At 36.0% G+C, this 17881-nt stretch overlaps 1 protein-coding gene across 7 annotated transcripts in view; it reads left to right on the forward strand.

Moving 5' to 3' along the window:
- The window catches only part of MACF1 (microtubule actin crosslinking factor 1), a 255446-nt gene that overhangs the window by 67933 nt on the left and 169632 nt on the right, over nucleotides 1-17881 (forward strand). For all 7 annotated transcript variants that reach the window (XM_074305230.1, XM_074305222.1, XM_074305225.1 and 4 more), the window contains 8 exons: nucleotides 1942-2103; nucleotides 3870-3974; nucleotides 5077-5172; nucleotides 5871-5996; nucleotides 8593-8745; nucleotides 9621-9775; nucleotides 16769-16895; nucleotides 17131-17314. In XM_074305230.1, the coding sequence (XP_074161331.1) occupies nucleotides 1942-2103; nucleotides 3870-3974; nucleotides 5077-5172; nucleotides 5871-5996; nucleotides 8593-8745; nucleotides 9621-9775; nucleotides 16769-16895; nucleotides 17131-17314 (1108 nt within the window). The remainder of the gene's footprint in view (nucleotides 1-1941; nucleotides 2104-3869; nucleotides 3975-5076; nucleotides 5173-5870; nucleotides 5997-8592; nucleotides 8746-9620; nucleotides 9776-16768; nucleotides 16896-17130; nucleotides 17315-17881) is intronic.

The raw sequence follows: 17881 nt of genomic DNA on the forward strand, positions 1-17881 counted from the left end.
ACCAGTTACTTTGTATACATATTTTTTACCAAGTTCTTAAAAATGGCATGAGAGACTTTTATCACATTCTTAGCCTGAATTAATAAAAAAATTATTAAAAACTCACTTTGTATCTAGAATTCTTATAACCCCTGAAGATACAAAATAAAAAGATAACTATAGTTGCCCTGTAGGAGCTGACACCTGGGGAAGATAGTAGTCAGGAGAGTACTGGTCTGGGAGGGAAATGTAGAACCAGAAAGTTGTAGGATTGGTGAATGGGACTACAGGAGAGTCATTTGACAGAACTTTAGAATCCATGAAAGAACTAATTTCATCATGATTTCAGAATGAAAGGTAGAGAGGTAAGAAGATAGGGTAGAGTATATAAGTGTTAGCAAGGCCACTGGAAATGACTGGGGAGTAAGAAATAAAATGAAGCATGGGGAAGGCTACCTAAAGGAATATACCCTACAAAGAGCTCTTAATAGCTAATAAGCACACATTTGTTAGGGCAGCAGACCTCTCTAAGAAGTGATGGAGTTCAGACTTTTAAAACAAGCTTCCTGATCCTAGCAGGCTAGTGTCTTGGTCAAAAAGGAAAATGAGATTGGTCCAACATGGCTTATTGCTGACAAAACTATGCTGTTTTCTTGAGATCCTTGCTCCTTTTTTGGGGGGCAATTTCACTAACTAATCAAATTTATTCATTCAGTACCTTGGGATATTGTTTGTTTGGACCTGGTGGTTTTAAGTCATTATAGGCTTATAGACATTTTAGTTGAATCTTTTCTACTTCAAAGCTTTTTCTTCTGTCATAGAAGGCAGAAACATAAGACTTGAATAGTCCTTCCTTCTCCCTTCTTCATGATCATTATTTTAGCCACTTCTTCATTACATTACAGAATCATTCCACATTTTTGCTTTCCGTCACTTTCCCGCCCTTGCTTCTATCTTCTGTGTTTGTCTCTTTAAAGTCAGTTAATTGATGAGTTCCTTAGACAGCCAGAAATCTCTTTTTTGGAGAGCTTCCCCGTTTCCTCCCCATCAGAATTGTTTCTCTTAGTGTCTTCAGAATTTCATATTTGAAAGCTCATTACTTCTGGGCTGACTTTCCTATATGATGTCAATCCGTGCGACATTGTCTATCCTTTTGCTCAGCTTTTGAAATAGTCTTTTCTCAAAATTTAGAGGCACCCTTTAAATGATACTCAGCCTTCCTCTCTTGTTCTGTCATAAATTCTATAACAAAATAGTTACTTCTTCCAAACATCTCTGTCATTTCTATTACAGATCTTGTTGGTCAGAATCAGGTCCATAATACCAATCTCTTTCTCGCAATGTGGCTTCTGTTTTTTGGAGAATGACATTATCAAGGAAAGCTGTTAACTATTCTGTATTTTAGATATATTATATATAATTATATTAATATATATATATATGTAAACATAAAGAAATAGATATATATTTTAGATGCCAGCATGTCATAGTGGATAGAGAACAGACACTGAACATAGGAAGACGCAAATTCAAATCCACTTTTTGATCTATGCTGGTCATGAGATCCTGGACTTCTTCCCATGTTGAAGCTACTCTCCATAATCACTCTTGCAGTAGATATATACAAAAAGTTGAGTTTTTTTCCCATTTTCTTCTTTTTTCCTATTTAAATTCATCTTGATTAAAATTGTAACTGTTCTAACACATTATCTTCATCCTTGGTTCAGGGAACTCCTATGAGACCAAGTTTATTTAGGCCCATGTTAGGGACCTGAGACTTGTTTTTTGATTTCTGGATTCAATTATTTGTATTCTAACAAATTTGAATTCTTGAAATCATTTTCTGACCTCATCACTGAGAAACAGAGCTTAATTAATTTCATCATTCATTATATTATAAATTAATTCCTTTTCAAGCATATGAATAAATAATTTTGACATGTCATCTTTTGCTTTGTACAGGAAACCTCCAGCTTCCGGCTCCGACACCTCCAGAGTTTACATAAATTTGTCTCCAGAGCTACAACTGAGTTGATCTGGTTGAATGAAAAAGAGGAGGAGGAATTGGCATTTGATTGGAGTGACAACAATCCCAACATCACAGCCAAGAAAAATTACTTCTCTGTGAGTTTAATGTAGGGTACATTGTTATTGGCCTATGTTGAAGGGGCTGGACTGTTAGGTAACATCATTGCTAAGATGCCTGGACATTGATTGCTTGTGTGAGATAAAACAAACAAACCAACAATAACAAAAAACAAAATGTGGATGTTACTGTTGGAATTCTTTGATCTCTAACTAAATTTGGAAAGGTTCGATGGCTGGAGCAACATTCTGAGGATTGAAGTGTCTTCATTACATTTACTTTCATTTCTTCGCTGTCTGATAGCTCTGAATTCTATTATTTCCCCTTTTTATTATCCTTTTATTATTATCAGTAGAGAAGGGAAAGGTATGAGAGTAAACATTTATATAGCTAAGGACTGTGCTAAACACTTTATAAGTCTTCACTTCTAATGGCATCTCATTCTGTTCACTTTTCTTTCCTGCTTACAGCTTTCTCTTTCTTTGACTTCAGTCAATTCTGTCAGTTGTCCTTTCACTACCTTCTTCCGTGGCTTTTATTCTTCTCCTTACCATTTAATGTGGTGAGCATTTCCCAATTTTTGTTATTGGATCTTAATCCTCTGTACTCTTTTTTGGAGAGCTGCTCTGTTTTAGATCTCCCAGTAGATAGATGTCTACTGAATCTACATCCTAATCCTAACCTCCGTACAGCATTATGGTCGCTGTTTCTTTAATTATTTTTATGATATTCCTCCATATTATGATATGATATGATGTTCCTTCTTTATTAAAATTTAACTTACTCACATTTCTATTCCTCCCCAGCTGTCTTTTTCTCCCAGTTTTTTTGTCTTTGTTAATCACATTCAACTAGGCTCAAACTCTTAGAATTATTCTTGACTGTTTTTTTTATTTTATATTTATATGTATATAAATATATATATATATATGTGTATATATATATATATATATATATATATATATATATATATATATATATATATATATATATATATATATATATATATATATGACTATATATATTTTATATATAGTCACTCTACAAGTCCTATAAACTCTTTCAAAATATTTTTGAAATCATCCTTCTATTCTTTTCTCTTGTCCAAGACCCTCTTTGCCTCATGGCTGGATCATTGAGAATAACTTTGGAATATTTTTGTTTTCATTTTTCTCTCTAAAGCTTCATGTTTGGGGGGGGACCAAAATAAAGCGTCCTTTTTTGTCATATCTCTCCCACCCTGAGAACCTTCAGTGACTCATCATTGCCTCTACAATCCAGTCCAAACTTTTCTTCCTGGCATTCACATCTGATTTAATTGGCTTTAATTTCTACTATTCAGTAGCACTAAACTACCATCTTACAGATTCTTCTCATTGTCTCCTGAGGGAGCCTTCTTGCCTTTGCTGATGATGGACTTCTCCTCCTTCTGTTCTTCCTGTCTTCCTTTCCAACTCCCATACATTTCTCTAAAACCTAACTATTCATGAAAGCCTGCCCAAGCCTTAGCTCTATCATAAAGACTTTTTCTTTAAAGACAATTTCTTTGACTCATATTAATTGTTCCCTTCTCTAAAAACTCTTTATCATTTATTGGAAATACCTTCCCCCCCCTCCCGCCTCCAGTCATTTATGGTTTCAAGTTATCAGTTGTTGTCTCATGTTTGTCATATCTTGTTTCCCCATGGGACTTGGGAGCCAAAGACATGTCTTTTCATGTTTTGTATTTCCCATATCTATCCCAGAGGTTTCATTGAAGGCTTTTGCTGAATACTTAATGAATAAAATTAAATTGCATTTTCAGGAGTTAACCATGGAACTGGATGAGAAACAAGATGTTTTCCGATCTCTGCAAGATACAGCAGAGCAGTTATCACTGGAGAACCACCCAGCAAAGCAGACTGTTGAGGTATGTTTTCAGGTGCCCAAAGGCTTTTGTAAGAAAGGTCTTGAAATCCGAAGCTTGGTTGAAAATAGATAAGAAATTCCAAAGGTTATGTGCTCTTCTTATCTTGTATGTAAAATAGTATGTTTCTTCTATAAGACTCTTGAGCTGTGTGTCTGGGAAAAGTAAAAGGAAGAACAGATTACACAGGGGAGACACTGACTCTTGCTTTTGATAGGATAACAGTGTAAGCTGAAGCCATTTCTTTTAACTAGCTGTCCAGGAAGAGATTGTCTTTTATTAGTATGGTACTTTTAATCCAAAAAAAAAACCTGAGAAAATAGATTGCATACAATAGGCAGATTGGATCTTTTAGCAGATGTTCTATAGAGTTTTTCTATGTAGCTTCATCTGCCAGCTCCATGTTGGCTTAAGGAAAACCTCAAAGATGTGCCTGCTAAATTTTTCTCTGGGCGTGTATCCCTTTTCCCTGTTGTTTGTTCCCTACTCAACACATATATATGTGAGTTAAGACTTTGGTGTTTTTTAGCAACAGTAATTGTAAAAAATTTTTTGAAGAAAGTTTCTCTGATGAAATATTGTTTTCTGAGAAATGATGAGCAGGAGGGTCTCAGATAAAAAAAAAAACAAAAAAAAAAACAACCCTGCAAAGTCCTCCATGAACAAAGTGAAATATACTATATACATAATAATAGCAATGTTCTGGAATGACCAGTTGTAAATGTAAATATAAAGCCTATTCTCAGTAGTACAATCATCCATGACTATTCTGAAGGACTTAGGATAAAAAATCCTATCCACACCCAAAAAAGGAACTGATTGTGTCTGAATACTTTCTCTATCACTCTCAAGATTTTTAACCTACTTTCTTGAGGGATTTTATATTCATTAGGGTGGGAGATGTATGTTTCATTTTCTTTTGCAACTTGACTTTTATGGAAATTAACTTCACATGTGGTCTCTTAATTGTAGCTGGGGATAAAGGAAAGAACCTAGAACTCAAAAGTCTTAAAAAGAAACAAATATAAAATAAAATAAAAACAGAAAAAGAAAGACTTTGGTGTTTTTTCTATAACTCTGATGCCGTCTATCTTTTCTTTTCCAGGCATATAGTGCTGCCATCCAGTCCCAGTGGCAGTGGATGAAGCAATTGTGCCATTGTGTGGAACAACATGTAAAGGAGAATAGCGCTTACTTTCAGGTATAAAGCCGGGGGTAGAATAGAGAAAGAGAAGAGAGGAAGAAAATACCATATAAGGAGAATGTTGATGGTGTCAGGCTTCAGTCAGGATGGAGAGGGCTTTAGCAGCTTTCTCTGGTGTATTTTGCTCCAAAATGAAACATTTTGACTAATCGGTAATTGTGTTCTATGGGAGAGGAGAAATTTTTTCCTCCCCATATACTTTCTTATACTCCCTTAACCATGTTGCACCCTTTCTTAGACATTTCCCTCTGCCTGTTAAATGTTGTTAGATTTCCTGCTGCTTCTTAATTCTCTGATAGAAGGTGAATGGTGGATTAGGTTTCTAAACTCAGCCTAGAGCTCTCTCTGCATCTTTCCCGGTTTTGACAGGTGAGGCTCCTGCATCATGGGCCTCCCTATTTCAGATGAGATATACATCATGGGAAGTGAGAAGTCCAGAAGATAGGAACAGTGATTTTCTGAAGGAAAATCAGCAGAAGTTAGTATGGACTTTTTGCTTATCATTAATGATTGACAGAAGCAGAATAATAAGACTTTCACTTTGTATTTTTGTGTGCCTTTTTAACTTACCTATTACTACTCTAGTATAACAAACAGATCCTATCCCTGCTTAGCAGGAGCTTTCCTAGCTGGCACCTAGTAATTGCTGTTGTGCTGAGCACAAGGCATCCACTTGCTTCATTGTGTCTCTACAGTTCTTTAGTGATGCAAGAGACCTAGAAACATTCTTGAAGAGTTTGCAAGACTCCATCAAACGGAAGTATTCATGTGACCACAATACCAGCTTGTCCCGCCTTGAAGACCTCCTCCAGGATTCCATGGTGGGTGTTGCTAGAGTATCAGCTGGGATACTACTTTCTGTCTTCATAAAGTACCATGAAAAATCAGAATCATATGGCTGAGGATACCATTTCATCTTTGGAATGTTAGGAGGGGGTCAACTTGATAAAGTGTGGGCTATTATTCAGTTAGTAGTTTAAAAAATCAATTTCCTTCTGTTCTCTCCTCATCTTTTCTATTCTCCTCTTTGTCCTTCTTTGCGGAAGCTATTGATAAATCACATTTTTATAGCACTTTAAGGTTAACATCATTATCCTCTCAGCAGCCTTCTCAAGTATACAGTGGGAAAGTGGTCCTCATTTTTCAGATAAGGAAGCAGAGACTCTGATTAGTTAGTCATTGTCCAAGGTCACACAGTTAAGAAGTGTAACAGCTGGCACTTGGACTTCACCACCAGTCCTGTTTCCACAGCACCAGGATGCCTCTTTGCTTCCATGTTGATGAGATTCCACAGATTATTGACATGCAATCCAAGGCACTTTCTCTGTGCCATTCAGTGCTGATCATACTCTCTTTGTGGCAGTTTGCTTTTAATTTGCTAGCTGTATATGAGGTAGAACAATGACAGAGGGACATGGTATCAAATTTCTCTGTAATTCTCTCAGCTAGGAAGAGGGGAAAATGTGAGTTGTTTGTAAATGATGAAACCTATACTTATGTTAAATTTTTCCTCAGCCCTCTTCTCTGTGGAGCTATAAGGTAATAGGCATTTGGTATTCATCATGCTCAGTGTTTAAACCTAACTTATATGTAGTTCAACAAAAGCATGAAGAGTGCTTGGTGGAATAATGCTTGTATTGAACTTTTAACTTTCCCAAGTCTTTGCATGTCCATTATTCCACTATATCTTAGAAGGGCCTGAAACAGATCCAAATCCTATTTATGCTCATTTACCATTGAAAAACAGTCCCTCAAGAGATCTAGTAATATAGCCAACATGAGCAAGACTGCACTGTGATTAAATGCCAATGGACAATGTACAGAGTTGGCAGGGATAGACAGGGCTCAAATTGCAATTCTATTTGACTTGAAAGTTATAATAGCAGATGATGACACTGATTACAGTGCTTTAAAGTTTACAAAATGCTTTTATATGTTTTCTTGTTTAATCCCCATAACTTTTCCATGAGATAGGTGCTATAGCATTTTCATTTTTACAGATGAGAATCATGGGGGATAGCTGATGAACAATATTAATTATCCTTGGTAGGAGTTGATAAGACATTTGAATTAAAAGATCTCTTTGTAAATGTTAGATATTAAAGGCATTACTCAGTTGGAAGAGCCACAAACGTGAAAGAGGCAGATGGTATCCTTTATCATCACCTTCTTTCCACAGAATAATTCTTTTGCATTTGTTATCATTTCTCCTCTTCTAGAGTTGTTTGCTATGTTCCCTCCTTTCCAGGTCAAGGGCATCAAGTTGGTGAAGTCATTGGGGCCATGGAGTCACGTGGGTCTGCTCTCTCCTTTTACTCTCAGGCTGTCATGTTCAGGAGCATCTATCTTGGCTTCTGGTTCTTTTCAGAATTCTCTTTGCTAAGCATTTGATCTCTGGAAGTGGAGACAGACTTGTGGCTATTGGTTAGACAGAAATTGACATGATTAATGCCAGGAGGATGAGACTTCAAGCATGGAACAGTATGACTGTCCTGATATATTCCATTCCTCTTTCATAACTAATGAGTTAAAGTTGTATTTCTTTCAATCATGCTCCCTGGGACAGGCAAAGGTAGTTCAGTATTTATTATTCTTTTCTTGAATATTCTTAATTCAACAATGGCATTTCCTTGCATTATTAACTCTTTACCCTTCATCACATCTATTTCCTCTTCTGGGGACTTTTATTCCTCAAAATGGGCTTGAACCATCTTGGCTAAATAAATTGCTATTACACTCTATCCTCCAATGGAATTGGCAATATTCTGTTAACCAGTTCTGTTTTAAGAAGCTCATGTATTTGTGAGATAATTGGGTTAGTGGAGTCTTGAGAATTTTAATTATCTATGCTCTTTCTCTTAAACTAACCAAATTTTTCTAAATCTCTTAAGTCATATTTATTTACATAATATCTTTTAACTGTGATATCTTTGCTATCAGTCATGGTCCAAGAAGTTAGATTCTTGAGTTTCTCTGAGCTTTTCTAATTTAATAAATGGTGGATCTCATAGTATAATTTGGAGGATAGACTTCTATTCTATAGAATTGAGAATTGGGTATAACTCTCCAGTCTCTCACAGAAAGGGTGGGAACAACTGGCTTATGTCAATGAAAGCTTATTTTACAATTATTATATTCCCATTTTCCTTTTTTTTTTTTGCATGTGGATTTGTGATCATTGGGAAGGGAACAGAGAGAACTGTAAAACTCAGGTGCTCCAGCACTTGGTGAAAAGACAGAAATGTACACTCCTTGCTCCTTCAGTCCTCTGTTTCTCTGATAGCTCCATGGAGAATCCTTGCCCAAGATATGACATTCTCTTGCAGGGGATGGGTGTGTTATTTCGTTATCTTAGTTAACTGTTCATCACTCAACAAGAAACATTTATATTTGTATTTTTTTCTTCCTATTTTCTAGGATGAAAAGGAGCAGCTCATTCAGTCAAAGAGTTCTGTTGCCAGTTTAGTAGGGAGGTCGAAAACCATCATTCAGCTGAAGCCACGAAATCCAGACCATGTGCTAAAGAACACCATCTCCATCAAGGCTATCTGTGACTACCGGCAGATTGAGGTGAGCAGACAGAGGAAACTGCTCTGGTTTTTATTACAAAGGAATGGAGAGAGAGAAAAAACTTTGGATATTGGGGTAATCGTCTAAAAAGAAGACTTTGTGGTTGTATCTTGAGTAATTGATGATTGTAGATCTATGGAGACAGAGTCTAGGAAAAAAAATTAGCTGAAGAAGTACATCGAACAGTCCTTTTAGAATGTGTCAATTCTGGAGAATAGAACCCTGGAAATAGAAATGTTAAATCTCTCTCATCCGACTTAACATGTGTCTCAGTTTTTTCCTTTGTAAAATGCCAGTTCCCATCATCCCTCCCATGAGTTCTGCATAAATTTTTCCAAGAAAAAAACTATCATATATCCTACAAATAGAAAGTTGTGATAACATTTCCCATCTCTCTTGGTGGTTGTAATTGTAAAGAGGGAATTGTCAAGTAAAATCTTAGAGGGCAGAAACTAAACTTTCTACTTAACTATTATCTCCCTTTCTGTGTTTAACATAGTATTGTACACATAGTAAGTAGGTCCTTAAAAAAATACTCCCTGAATTGGCAACAGGCACTGAATGACCCTTCCTCAAAGGTATTATAGAGAAGGCTTGTATTCAAGTCAGGATCTCTCCTATATGCCTTTTGGAAGCTCTTTTTCAGCTCTGAAATTCTATCATGGGAAGGATGTTAATTCTGTCTTTACAGATGTGAATGTCATTTTTGTACTGTTTCATTTTTCTCTTTTCAAAACTGAAGTTAAACATTTTAGGTTTAGGTCACTCTGAATCCATCTCCTAAACCATTTTACTGAGCCTTCCTCAACTTTCAGTCAGGTCTGGAATTTGTCCTGTTGTCTGTTGTTATAAACTTGCCTTCCTTGTCTCTGTAGATCACTATCTGCAAGAATGATGAATGTGTATTAGAAGACAATTCCCAGAGGACCAAGTGGAAGGTGATCAGTCCCACAGGAAATGAGGCAATGGTTCCTTCAGTGTGCTTCCTCATTCCTCCACCAAACAAAGATGCCACTGAGGTGGCCAATAGGTACTTCCCCATGCCACATTTGTGTCTGTTTCTCCCATGTTTGACCACATACTTATTAGAACTGCTAACTTTGTAGGCCAAATTTTGCACTTTTGTGATAGTGATCTTTTAGCAGCTTTAGTTTTTCATTTTTGTTAACTATAGCTAACATATTGTTGCTTAACTCAAAAGGGAACTCAGCACTGCGAGGCTTTTCCATATGTGTACACACGTGTCTAGTGTCTAGAAGGTTGAAACTGCAAAGGTACTTGTTAGAGCCTATGGTCCTTTAAAATTGTAATGTTCTATATTTAACATTTATAGTTAAGACTATAGTATAATTTAGTTACCTGAGCTTTCATAGTATAGGGAGGTGAGAATGGGAAGGAGAGGTATGTGTGCTACTGCTTTTATTTATGTTTTAAAATTTTCAATAGTATTCTGTTTTTCCAAATATATGTAAAGATAGTTTTCAACATTTACTTTTGTAAGACTTTGTATTACAAATTTTTCTCCCTTCCTCCTTTATCTCTCCCCTTACCATGACAGCAAGCAATCTGATGTAGATTAAATATGTGTAATTCTTTTGAACATATTTCCATTTCTGTCAGAAAAATCAAGAAAAATCAGACCAAAAAGGAAAAAAACATGAGAAAAGAAAAGAAACAACCAACAAAAGATGAAAATACTATGCTTTGATCCATATTTAGTCTCCATAATTCTCTCTCTGAATGCAGATGGCATTTTCATCCCAAATCTATTGGGATTACCTTGAATTACCTTATTGTTGAGAAGAGCCAAGGCTATCACAGTTGATTACATACTCTTCTTGTTACTGTGTACAATGTTCTCTTGGTTCTACTCATTTCACTCAGCTTCAGGTCATGTAAGTCTTTCTAGGCTTTTCTGAAATCAGCCTGCTCATCATTTCTTTTAGAACAATAATATTCCATTACATTCATGTACCATAACTTATTCAGCAATTCCCCAGCTGATGGGCATCAGTTTGGCAGTTTGAAGGGATGTCATTGTTGTAAGGTGAAGTGGAATTAGATTTCTTTTTTTTTTTCTTTCCTTCTTGCTTTCTTTTTTTTTTTTTTTTTTTAAATACAAAACAGAATTTTAACCCATTTTATCCAAGTTTATAAGCTTTATGACAACTCTATCCATCTCCAGTAAGGATATTATATTGTTCTCCAGAATTATAATAGTACTCTGGGTACCCTTCTGCTCATCTCCTGAACTTGGAGTAGACAGTTTAGCTTTTCTTATTCTAACTTTTTTTTAAATTTTCATTTAACAAACACCAAATAGACGATTTGTATACATGTAATAAAATAAAAAAAGCAATCTCTACATAAAAATGAAAGTTTCTGTTGTTATATAACTTGCCTTTCTTTTTAAGTACATAATAAGATAGTTTTCAAAGCTGTCTTGTTTTTCAGGCCTTCTTTCTGTTCTTTTCTCTGCACGCACATACACATACACATACACACACACACACACACACACACACACACACACACACACACACACACACACAATCACTTTCTTTTCTGCTAAGTCAGAAACAATAGACTGTGGTGTAAGGAGACCTGGATTCTGGTCCTGCCTCTAGTGCCTCCTAGCCCTCAGCTGATCACTTTGCCTTTATTAGCCTCAATTTTCTCATTTGTAAAATGAGGATAAATTTGGGCTGCTAAAGCACTTTTTAAAAAGTACTTCATAAACTGTACAGCAGTGTGGTGTTATTATCATTTTCTTCATGATGGAATGCCATAACTGAAATATACTTTTAAAAACATCTCATCTAGCTGCTTCATTTCATGTCTTTGCACTTTATAGACTAGAGGGTGGAAGTGTTTTGGTTCAAGTTAAGTGGCAAGTTAATGCTAGTTCTCCTGCCAGATAAGTCATGATATATGCTGCTTCCCTGCCCTTCCTCATCTGTCTAAAAGTGCTATATGTCTTTGCTGCTATTTTTTTGTGAACTTAGTGGATGAATAACTGATTTCTTAAGTATCTTTAAAACCACATCATTGAGTATTTGCTACATGCTACCTATGTGGGAAACACAAAAATGAAGTTGATTAAAAATGTGTTCTGTTAGACATTTTGCTGCTGACCTGGTCCAGTTTTTGCAGTAGTATTAATTAATTGCTCATTCAGTGGAGCTGATTCCCACAGAGCTCTCATTTGCCTCTTTCTTGGCCTTGTTCCTGTGAAGAGCATATTAGGGTCTGGGTGAATAATCTCAAAATAAATTTTCACTGTTATGTTGTGTTCTAGAGCTATTGTGATTATTCCTTCCAAGAAGTATAGTGTTCAGAAAGAAAGAAGCTCTATCCACTGCTCTGATGAGGCCTCTTTAAGAAAATCTCTTTAGTTCTGGGCACTTTATTTAGGAAGGATATTGGTAAGTGGAATCATGTCCAGAAAAGTTATTTCAGAATAGTGAAGAAAATAGAGGCCATGAAGATCAGGAGAAGGAACTAGTAATTTCTAACCCAGGAAAAAAAGAAAGCTTAAAAAAGAGGAAATAGGAGAATCACTCACTTCAAGATAATAACAGGGAGAAAGATTGCATTTCTTCTGCCTGGTCTCAGAACACTCAGCTTAGAGCAGAAGTTTCAGAGAGGCAGATTTAGGTTTATCATAAGAAAAACTTTTTTATAATGAGAAATATCCCTAAGGACATTTGTCTGTTTCAGGATCTAATGGGGTATCTTTCACTGGAGGTCTTTATGAAAAGGCTGGATAAACCATTGGTAGAAATGTTATGTTAATTCTTTTCAGTCATATCTGACTCTTCATGACCCTGTTTGGGGTTTTCTTGGCTAAAGATACTAGAATATTTTACTATTTCCTTTTCCTGCTTATTTTACAGATGCAGAAATTAAGGTGTATAGGGTTGAGTGACTTGCCCAGGGTTCACACAGCTGTTGTCTGAGGTCAGATCTGAACTCAAATCTTCCTGAGTCAAGACCCAAAGGGGCCACCTGGTTGCCTCCTTCCTCATCTATAAAACAACAAACCCCTTATAATCAAATAAAATTTATTTTTAAGAGCTAAATACACCCTTCTCACAGTTTAGAAACATTCCTTTGTGTATCAGCTGTTTTTAAGGGTCCACAAGTCTTCACATAACAGGACATATGTTGCTACTGATCCTTCTGTGACTAGACATAGGAGAATGTTTACCATATATATGGACTCTCTATGGAGTATGCACTTTCACTCTTTAGGAGGAGATGTTTCCTCTACATGCTTACACAGAAATGGGAAAGATCATGTGATGTCATTGAAAGGATAGTGGAGCCAGCTCTGTGCCAATGGGGGCATATTATTCTCCCTCTCTGTGCCTTGCTCTTCAGTTCAGCAAGGATTTATTAAGCACCTGCTATGTACAAAATGTAGACATTTTTAAACACATGGAAGACCATTAATCACTAGGTCAGCTAGCTCTACTCAGCTATATTTCTTTAAATTCTTTTGGATTTCATCATGTCCCCAGAAACCTGCAAATTTGCATCAGCCTTGGTGCATACACCTCATCAGTACCTGAGAACTTTCTGTTCCTCTGATTGGCATCCCATTTAAGGAGAGTGTCCAGGCCAACCATATTGTATTTGAATAGCATCTCTCACAGGGTTATTATGAGATTAAATGATATAATATTTGTAAAGTGCTTAGCACCATCCCTGGCATGTAATAGGTACTTTGTAAATGTTCCCCCCTCCCCCGTTCATTTTCCTATCCTTTTCCTTACCCAGCTCTCCTTTGGATTTCTCTATCGTGCCCCATAATGGGTACCTTCTGTGTCCCACTATTCTGCTTTTCAATCTCCTTTTACATGTTGCCTTTCCCTTTTAGATTTTAAAGTTCCACCCTTGAGGGTGGGAATTGTTCATCTTTTTCATAGATATATCCTCAGTGCTTAGCACAGTACCTGGCCCATAATATGTGCTTAATGTTTGTTGACAGACCATTGAAAAAGGTAATTTCTTGACAATTGCAAAGTAGAAACAACTGACTCTTAGAATCATCTGAGCTTTTGCCATTATCTATGTTTCATTTCTGTTCAGGAGGAAAAGAATTTATAAACATGACAGTTCCAAACATTTGTAGAGTGTTTTATCTTTTTTCAAAGCCCTTCTCATTTCTTACATTATTTAATGCTTACAACAAACCTTTGAAGTAACTAAGAAAAGTATTATCATCCTTATTTTATATTCAGATTAGGGAATAATAGTAATAATAGCAGCACTTTAACAGCCTCTACCATTTGCCAACATTGTGCTAAGTATTTTTCATATGGTCTCATTTGATCCTCACAATAATCGTGTTAGATGCAGTTATTATCTCCATTTTCCACTTTAGGAAACTTGAGGCAAATAGGTTAAGTGATTTATTCAAGGTCATACAGCTAGTATTTGTCTGAAGCCAATTTTGAATTCAAGTTTTCCTGATTCCAGATCCAATGATCTATCCCCTTTATTACCTCATTGTCTTAAATATAAGTTTTAGAATTAATATCTGCTTTTTTAGGAAAAAGGGAAGGGAAGATGAGAAAATAAGCTTCTAGGTAGCACCTACTATTCCCCAGGCACTATGCTAAGCACTACACAAATAATATCTTATTTGGTATTCACAACACCCCTACAAGGTAGGGTTTTACAGTTGAGGAAACTGAGGCAAACAGTGTGACCTTGGCAAAATAACTTCCCCAAAGCCACATATAATAATAAAAAGTGTCTGAGCTCAGATTTGGACTCGGGTCTTCCAGTCCAAAATTCCATCCTCTGTGTCACCAGTTGCAATTGACTTATCCAGGGTTACATTGCAAGTATTTGACCAATTAGAACAAGCGCTCAGGTCTCCTGGTTATTAGTTTATTGTTCATTTTGTTTAGCCTTGCTGTTGTTACATACCCATGTTTTCTTTCTCCCTTTGGATCTTCTCACACTTCCCCATACTCATTTACCTATTGCAAGCAATCATCATTTTCCCCATTGTCCAGCCCTTTTGCCCCATTGCCAGAAAAGGATGATAACTGGTTGAAAACAAATGTTTTACGATAAGTTTATTGATAAATATATTTACAGAGTCCTCTTCCCTCCTCATTGTGATGTGAAAGCAACCCTGGATTCTAAAGAGCTTGGCAAGCAAGTATAAATTCTGGCAGTTCCTACTGATGTGGAAAGGTTTTGAATAGAGGCTTGGTGGTTGTACTTATAAGTCTATCATCTGAGGACCAGACTAGCTAAATCTGGAGAGGCTTGTCATCAGTGTAGCCACAACAATTCTGAAGGGGCTATGTACTAAGTTGTAAAGGGAGTAAGTTGTAATCTGTACTGGTAAAGGGAGTTGCCATACTGATAAAACTGCAGATTTTTAAAGAATTCTAGATAATTGAAATATAAGTGTAGTATTATTAGTACAGTAAAAATAACAGTGGCTGCCAATTAAATAGTGACTCATTATGCAGGTAAAAAAAACTGATACTTAGAGAAGTTAAGTTACTTGCTTGTAGTCACATAATTGCTAAGTCTCTAAAATAGAATTTGAACAACAGATTCCAATCTCACCAAATTCCACATAAAAAACTGCTATATGTGCATGTTACTACTCAAAAGATTTTATCATCTGATTTCATTCTATAACTGATAGAATACTTCTTCTATTAAGAGAGACCATAGATCCTTCTTATCTATTTATGCTGTATCCTTAAATTTTAATGGCCTTAAAATTAACCATTTGGAACCAACTGTTCAGTGATGAACCTATCCCTACTTTTTTTTTTTACCTAGTTCTCAGATAGCACAGTCTATTGCCAGATTATGAATTTTGGGGTTTTTGTTGTTGTTGTTGTTGTTGTGTTGTTGTTTTGATGTCTAGAAATATTTCACTAGAATGATTTCCAGGAACATTAAGGTCCTCAAAAGTTCCTTTAGGAACTCACATGCCACAATGGGGCATTGATGAAAAATGTTAATGAGGTGCATGTTTATAACTGCAGATACATAGTTATGTGATTTTTACATTTTGTATCATGCATTGTATATGTGTATATGGTAGATACACATATGCATGTAATTTCATGCACGTTGAGTATTCTGTAAGCATCCCAACTGATTGTTAACAAGATTTTCTCCCATAACTTTTCTCATCAGCCTAAGACACTATAGAAAAGGTCTATAAAAAGTATTTTATAAATGTGTTCTCAGATGGACTGAGAAGCTATCCAATTTTTAAACTGATGCCTTTTATTCTTTCTATCCCATTCATTTTCTAGTATATTTCCTCCCTTATAACTAACAACAATAAGAGCTGGTGTTTACATAGCACTTTAATACTTTGCATATATTAACTCATTTTGATTCTGACAACAATTCTATGAGATAAATGGTATTATAAACCCCATTTCACAGTTGGGAAAATTGAGTCTAGGATAAATTAATTGATTTTGTTTAGAGTTGCACAACTAATAAGTGTGTGAGACAAGATTTTGAACTCAGTTCTTCCTGCCTCCAAGTCCAACATTCTTCACCTTGCTGCCTGCAAAGAAAAATAGTCAAGCAAAACTGATATACACATCTATATCTGATACATTTGCAATACTTTGCACACATAATTCTTCATTTCTGCTTCCACTTCTAAATCTTAGAATGTTTCTGAAGTGAAACACGGGGCCAGTAAAGCCTAAGGCCAGCAAAAAACTAATAGTAGAACTCAGTTGTAGTAGCTCATGTATAACAAGCATTCTAGGGACCACAACTGTGATTTCATTGATTTTGGGAAACTTCCAGGTGAACAAACTCCTACCAATGCAGATAGGTCTTCCCCTTCTCAGAAATGGATTTTATCTGAAGCATCTTTTAGAGTTAGAGTCCCTGGTATATCTGGAGGTGAGGCAGCTTGCCTAATGAATGAATACTTTATAGTTTACCTTTGTAAATACATTGTAAACACTTTCTTGAACCATATAGTAATGTGTCTCTATGTTATTTCCAGAGTGGAACAATCATATCAGAAAGTGATGACCCTTTGGCATCAGCTACATGTGAATACCAAAAGTCTTATTTCTTGGCATTATCTGCGAAAGGACATTGATATTGTACAGAGTTGGAATCTGGAGAAGGTAATTTGATTGATATACTCTCTACATCCTCTTGTGTTGTCTTTTGCCTTTATCGGGAGAATATATTTTATTTCCAGTGGGAAGCCTGTCCATTTGACGGGAAGATCATGGGGTCAGGGACATTCTTGTGGAAATTTAGTATTAAGTAAATGGAAGTCCCATTTTACTTGGTTAGGGAAAATAGCAGATAAAATAACCTGGATTGATTTTTGAAATTATTTCTCATACTTCCTAGCTTCGATCTTTGGCTCCTGGTGAGTGCCATCCGGTCTTGGAGAACCTCCAGACTCATTATGAAGATTTTCTACAAGATAGCAGAGACTCCTCACTCTTTTCGGTGGCTGATCGTTTACGCCTAGAGGAGGAGGTGGATTCTTGTAAAGCGCACTATCAGCAGCTGGCCAAATCCTTGGAGAATGGTGAGTGTGGGAAAGGTGCTCTATATTTATTTATTTTTAAATTTCAATAATATTTTATTTTTCCCATCACATGTAAAGGTAATTTTCAACATTCATTTTTGTAAGATTTTTAAGTTTCAAAATTTTTCTCCCTCCCTTCCTTACCTCCCTCCTCCCTAAGACAGTAAATAATCTGATAGAGATTTTACATGTACAATCATTTTAAACATATTTCCAAATTAATTGTGTTGTGAAAGAAAAATCATAATAAAAGGGAAAAACCATGAGAAAGAAAAAGGGTGAAAATAGTACTCTTTGACGTGCATTTAGTCTCCATAGTTCTCCCACTGGATTTAGATGGCATTTTCTATCCCAAGTCAATTAGAATTATCTTGGATCACGCTATTGCTGAGAAGAGTTTACTCTATCATAATCGATCATCACATAATCTTATTATTATGTACCCTGTTCTCCTGGTTCTGCTCAGGAAAGTTGATCTTTAAAGAAGGAGAACCTTACAAGACTCTCTAAACGAAGTTTCTCTTTTTTTCTCCCTGTAAAATCACTTTTAAGATACTTAAATCTTGG

This window comes from Sminthopsis crassicaudata, chromosome 3 (genome assembly GCF_048593235.1).
Source record: "Sminthopsis crassicaudata isolate SCR6 chromosome 3, ASM4859323v1, whole genome shotgun sequence".
NCBI lineage: Eukaryota > Metazoa > Chordata > Mammalia > Dasyuromorphia > Dasyuridae > Sminthopsis > Sminthopsis crassicaudata.